A 6,634-nucleotide genomic window follows, 5' to 3' on the forward strand; every position below is an offset into this window, starting at 1 on the left:
TTTTTTTTCAGTGCATTTTAAATTATCTAAAAAGCCGTGGTCAAGCTTTTAAAACAAAACAATTACACGAGTGGTCAAGATTGGAGTGCAATTGCACGCCTAGTCCTGTTTGTTAAGTTCTGCATTTGTAAATATTGCAAATATCAAAAGTAACTGTCATGCAAACTTATTTAATTAATCATCATTCAAACTTCATAAGTGGTTTTTTAGTTATTTATTAGTGTGAATTAAAAAATATTTTGAGCAAGTTTACTGTTGCATCAGTTTTGCAAAATTATCAATAAATCTTGTAATCATTGTTTCCAGCAATGTAGAAACTTTCATTTTTAGATGATAAATATATTGATTATATGGTGATATACTATTCACTAGGTATATTATCAAACTATTCTCAGATATTTATGAACAACTCATATTTCCAGTAACTTTCAACTTTAATTAGTGGTTGCTTGCAGCCTTGTTGGAAGCGAAGATGTTTAAAAAAAAAAAAATGAATATATAAAAATATTGAGTGTTGAGTGTCACAAATACTTTTTAGGTGTTAAATTTGCCATCTTGAATCTCAACAGGTTAATCATTTTCCTGGGACATTTCAAATTGGTAGAAAAGATAAACTTTGGAAGAACTTTAGTAGTTTTCAAACTGTACATGGAGAAAAGGTTTTTGAATATTATTTTTTGTGCATAAAATAAGCCATAATGACCCTTGAATATCTATAATTTGCATATTTAATAAGTTAAATGAAAATATAATGCATTTAACCAATAAAGCCAATAAGTCTTTGTGTTATTATTGTAATAAATTATATTCAAGTTATTCAAATAAATTGCTAAATTCTTGTTTTTTTAAATTCTTGTGTCATTTGTGCTGAAAATTACAGAGTGTAAAATTTACTTCTACTACTACTGCTGCTGTTGCTGCTACTACTTCTACTACTTCTACTAATGCTACTATTACTACTACTACTGCTGCTGCTGCTACTACTTCTACCACTTCTACTACTTCTACTAATGCTACTATTACTACTACTTCTACTACTACTGCTGCTGCTGCTGCTACTACTTCTACTACTTCTACTAATGCTACTATTACTACTACTACTTCAACTGCTACTATTACAAATTTTAAATAAAAAATGCTCAATGTATAAGCTTAACACGATATTTGACGTCATAAAATTCTCTTAATTTTTTAATATTACTATAAGGGAATGTTTATTCTTTTTTATTTTAATTTTAATATTAAATCATTCAATTTAATATTGCATTTTTAAAAAAGTTTGATATTAACAAATTTCTCGACATTTGCATGAATGAATTAAAATATGCTAAATTTTTGAAATTTTAAAATGATTATTTCTTAAATTTCTAATTGCATCTTTGCAACTTAAAACGATTTTTTATTTAAAAGGAATTAACTAGTAACAAATAAAAAAATTATATTAATTTGTTTACTGTATTTATTAAAAATTTATTAGTTTATTATTTTATTATTAAAATTATATCGCTGAATATATTGTTCATTAAAAAATAATCGCTGCAATTTAACTTGCGTTATAAAAAAAAAAAGTTTAACTAATGTTTTGTGCAAATTTTTAAAGCAGCCGTTTATTTAAAATTAATTTTGAGTAAAAAAGTTAGTTTAGGAAGAAAAACCAAAAAAAACAATTGCGATAAAAATGAGTTAATTTTTTTTAAGAACAAATAAAATTTCAATATTAAATAATATTTAGTAATATTTTTAGATAAATTTGACAGTTAAGTTAAACCCAATTTAACTTTAATTTTAATGAACTTATTTTTTTTTTTTAAATCGAAATTAAGTTATATATTTTTAGTCTAAATTAATTTTTTTTTTTTTTTTAATCAGAATAAAATTATATATTTTTATTAAATTAGTTTTAAATTAAATCATATATTTTTTATCAGAATTAAATTATGTTTTTATGATCTTTTCTTCCAATTCAAAAAATCAATCATTACAATGAAATAAAATAAAAATAATCTTTTAATTTTGTTTGAGTTTTTTTATTGTCATTCAAATTTTTGTAACAAATATTTTTACATAAACATCACTCAAAAGTTAATGCGATTTTTTTTTATCTTACCACTTATAGAATAATTTAAAAGTTGAGAAATGATAAAAAGTTGCTTAACGGAAATCGCTTGCTGCTTACATAAAGTTGCTTAAGGCGTATGTAAATCACTCTATGCGAAATGCTCTAAAACAAGGCCTGCTATTACAACAACCTCTGCTGCTGCTGCTGCTGCTGCTGCTGCTGCTGCTGCTACTACTACTACTACTACTACTACTACTACCAATAATGATAAAAAAAAAAAACTTAGTAGATAAAATATAGTTTTGAACATAATTTTTAAAATGGATTTATATTTTTTATTAATATAGAACTTTAACTTTATGCCGCAAACATTTATACTTCCTAATGATTTATGTTTGTTAAGAAGACAATGGAGGGAAAGAAAGCGTAAATGGATTGTAAAGCCAGTATGTTAAAATATGTTTTTGATATTTTATTTAAATTTTGCATTTTATTGTCACATTTTTAACATTTTTTGAAATTTAAGCCTGCATCAGCTCGGGGTAAAGGAATAAAAATAATAAGCAGCTGGGAAGAGCTTCCCAAGAAACAGTTTTTGGTTGTTCAGAGGTCTTTATTTTGATTTTATATATTTTTGCTAACTCTGATTTAAAAATATTTTTGACTATTTTTTCAAATGTAGATACATTATCAATCCATACCTTATCAACGGATGCAAGTTTGATTTAAGGGTGTATGTTTATGTGTCATGTTTTGATCCTTTGAGAGTATATGTTTTTAATGATGGTTTAGTAAGATTTGCAACAAGAAAGTAAGAAATATTTTCTTTTTGTTTATTTATTTTTTGAATGGCACAATGAATTACAACTTTTTACTTTTTGTGATAGATACTCAGCTCGAACTGCAACTTTATCTGACAAATACATTCATTTAACAAACTACAGTGTCAACAAACAAAATAAGAAAGTCTACAAGCAACCTGGAATGGAAAACAATAATTTGTCTCATAAATGGTAAATCTTTATATTTTGTAAATTGAAAAAAAATTTTTTTTTTTTTGTAAATGGTGAAAGCACTGTATTTAAAAAGTTGATGTTTGCAGGCTTGGCCAGGAAGGCGTGTGATTTCAAGTCGTTATATGATCATGCAAAAAATATTTTGTCTTGATGATTTAACCACGGTTTTTAACAATTGCACTGAAAAAATTAGTTTTTAATTTCGTTGAAAATAAATAACTTCGACGCGTTTATCTTTACTAAGGTTTTTATATTAGCAAAATGTTTTAAAATAAAGTAGCTAATGATTTTAATTAAAGTATCTTTGGAAGTTGTTAATTTTTTTATTATATTATTTAATTATATAAGATTTTTTTACAAGTAAAAATAAAAAAAGTAAAAATTAAAAAAAAAAATTAAATTTTATAAGCAAATACTTTAAACAACGAAGGTCTCTTTAATAAACTTTATATAAAAATCATTTAAGTTTTTGTTGAGAAGGAAAAAAAACACAAACTTTTTAAAAAGCCGTTTGAATTAAATAACTTTGATCTTTACTTATGTTTTTATATTATTGAAATGCATTTAAATAAAGTAACAAATCACTGCTAATGATTTTTTATAGAAACGTTAACAAATAAATATATATTTTTTTATATTTACATAAGTATTTTTTATTATAAATGTTTTTTAAATTTTTTTTACGAAGATTTATTTGCTGCTTTAACTATAATTTTTATTTATGTTTCTTTACAGTTAAGTTAAGATAATTTTTTTAGCATGTTTTTAAAACGTATACAAATTTTCAAAACATATTAACAGCTGTGGTCAAGTTAAGTAAAATCAAATAGTATTTGCGTGGTCATATTATGACCTGAAATCACATGCCTTCCTGGTCAAGCCTGTGTTAAGTGTTTAGGGTAATTTAATCAAATCTCTCCCATATCCACACTAAAATTGCTACTGACAGGCTATTTATAGACTTTGCTGCATTATGCATCATTAAATTGCTTAGTTTTTCAGCCAGAAAACTATGCAAACTGTTTTAACTTTTACAAGAGTGTCTGACATTAACCTTAATAACTGTACAAGGAGTCAAAAAAACTGAATTTCACCCACTTGAACTCAATCTTGTCCACTGGAAAACATTATATACAGGTGTGCGAGATTAAATCTCTTTAGTTAATTTGTAGACCAATTGTTTCACTTAACGCGTTTGGAGCATACAAATACCAAACACCGTGGATCTTCCCTTGCCCAGTACTGAGATCAAACCCATTTCATTGTATTAATTTTAATTACTTAAAAGCTAATTTATTTAAGATCTTCAAAGTATGACATATTATGAGGTAGCAAAATAGAATTTTGAACAAATAATACAATATAGTATTCAGCAAAGGTATCTAATAAATCATAATCTTTTTAAATGTCATTTAAAAAGTAATATTTAATTATATATACAAAGATATATTACATTAGAATAATATATACGTCAACTATAGAAATATAAAGTTTTCAAAGATTGAGTACTTATTATGTGTTGTTAGTTGTTTCATTGTGTATTACTATTAGAAGTTGAAGGAGTTGCACCATCATGAAGATGAGTTGTCGTATAACTTTTTGAAATCTCTGTTGTAGAACCAGTCTCTCCAATAGATTTCCTGTATAATTGTAGTAATGATAATTAATAATAATATTTGTAACCAAACCCTGATCCTAGGTGCAGGTAAATGTCCAGGGTTAATGTCCAGGACCTAATGTACAGGGGTAATGTCCAGGACCTGGAAATTACTAAGTAAAAATGGTTTGTGGATGATTTGTAAATGACAAGCAAGTTTTAGGTAAATCTCTACAACATTAGTTAATATACAGGGATTATCTTTTACTGGATATTTCCGGAATTCTGTATATTTTTCTCAGCTTTTAGTTTTTCCGGATATCCAAAATGTTTTCTATACATACAAGTTTAGGTATATATTTTTGTAATATATTTGTTTTTTAAGCTTTTTCACTTATTACTCATACAAAAACTAAGCCAAGTTAAAAAAAAATTGAAAACAACTCAGCTAAAAGCAAAATTAAGAGGAATATAATGGAAAATATATTCCAGATTTTTTCCAGTTATTTTACCCATACAATATTCCGGATATATATATGTGTGTGTATATATATGTATATATATATATATATATATATATATATATATATATATATATATATATATATATATATATATATATATATCAGGCCTTGTTAAGAAGCGTTACGCAGCTCGCATTTTGCTTGCGAAAAGGGGATTTGCCTACGCGTTCAGCAGTTTTGCTTACGAAAGAACTTTTATCTTTTAGAATATTTAAATTATCTTTTAATATCGTTTATGTGACATTTATTCAGAAGAAATAAAGTCGTAAATAAAAGCATTTAACCGCAATTGTAAACTAATAGATTTTTTGTTAAAGAAACAGTTTGTTTATTTAGTTAAGGAAAGTAAAGTGTTATCAGTTTTATCTTAAAGAATTAAATATATAAATTCCTTTTAAGTATACAATTATTTTTTTTCATAATAGTTTAAAAAATGCACGATTTATTTTGATGTAAATATTTTATAAATAAGATATTTTATTTTAAGTTTATTGTTAATTCAATAACGTAAAGTTTTAATGATGTTCGTTTAATTTATGAAAATAAACTATGATCACAAATATGTTATTGGTAACTGATAAAACTCTTTATTGTTTAAAAACACTATTAAAAAGAGTTCACAAAATAAATAAGAAAAAATTTATTAACAGTTAATAAAATAACTAAAAACCAACTGTAAAATTATAAGAAAATAAACAAATATTATGTTATGTTTTATGAAAAAAATATTTTTTTAAATAAAGATTAGTTCATTTGAAAAAAATGATAAAAATGATTTTTCAAATAAGAACTAAGATTTTATTTGTAACTTCTGTTATAGTGAGAGAAAAAAAACTGTTTGTATGATTTTTAATGCGTTAATAAAATAACTTTAATTACAATGCGGTACTTGAAAATATGATAGTGGTGCAATATAACTTCTAACAATACAAAATATATTTGCTGAGTTGAGTTACTTTGAAATACATATATATATATGTACTGTTTTATTTTGTTTTAAATTTGTTATATTATTTGGTATTGAATTCACATCTCTCACTATCCATACTATTTCTTCAAAAATATTATTGCTTTACAAATTTGGGTGAAGTTAGGGTTTTGGCTGATTGTAGTGAAGTCCTTTTTTACTGCAATATGGAGTAGGCATAATTGCGGGGTAAAGCATAAATGCCGATGATGTTTATCTGATGGGATAAACTAGGTATTGGTGCTGAGCCTCTTCGAAACGCCAGTAATAATAAACGCGATTCTGAGGAGAAGTTTATTACCACCACTACATAAATTATGATTACACAAAAGCAATAATGTTTTTTCTTTATCTTATACTTCCTATCATTTTAAATGTTGATAAATCTATGCATTTCATCATATGTCTGTTTATAACCTTTTTGTATTTACTGAAGATTTATGGTTACTTTTATATAGATAGATAAGATTA

At 24.9% G+C, this 6,634-nt stretch overlaps 1 protein-coding gene across 5 annotated transcripts in view; it reads left to right on the forward strand.

Moving 5' to 3' along the window:
* The window catches only part of LOC100201129 (tubulin monoglutamylase TTLL4), a 44,725-nt gene that overhangs the window by 5,543 nt on the left and 32,548 nt on the right, over nt 1–6,634 (forward strand). For 4 of the 5 annotated variants that reach the window (XM_065810580.1, XM_065810581.1, XM_065810584.1 and 1 more), the window contains exons 6-10: nt 570–659; nt 2,407–2,505; nt 2,586–2,668; nt 2,742–2,870; nt 2,947–3,072. In XM_065810580.1, coding sequence (XP_065666652.1) covers nt 570–659; nt 2,407–2,505; nt 2,586–2,668; nt 2,742–2,870; nt 2,947–3,072 — 527 coding nt within the window. The remainder of the gene's footprint in view (nt 1–569; nt 660–2,406; nt 2,506–2,585; nt 2,669–2,741; nt 2,871–2,946; nt 3,073–6,634) is intronic. The other variant, XM_065810582.1, reaches the window with a different exon arrangement.

This window comes from Hydra vulgaris, chromosome 11 (assembly GCF_038396675.1).
Source record: "Hydra vulgaris chromosome 11, alternate assembly HydraT2T_AEP".
Lineage (NCBI taxonomy): Eukaryota > Metazoa > Cnidaria > Hydrozoa > Anthoathecata > Hydridae > Hydra > Hydra vulgaris.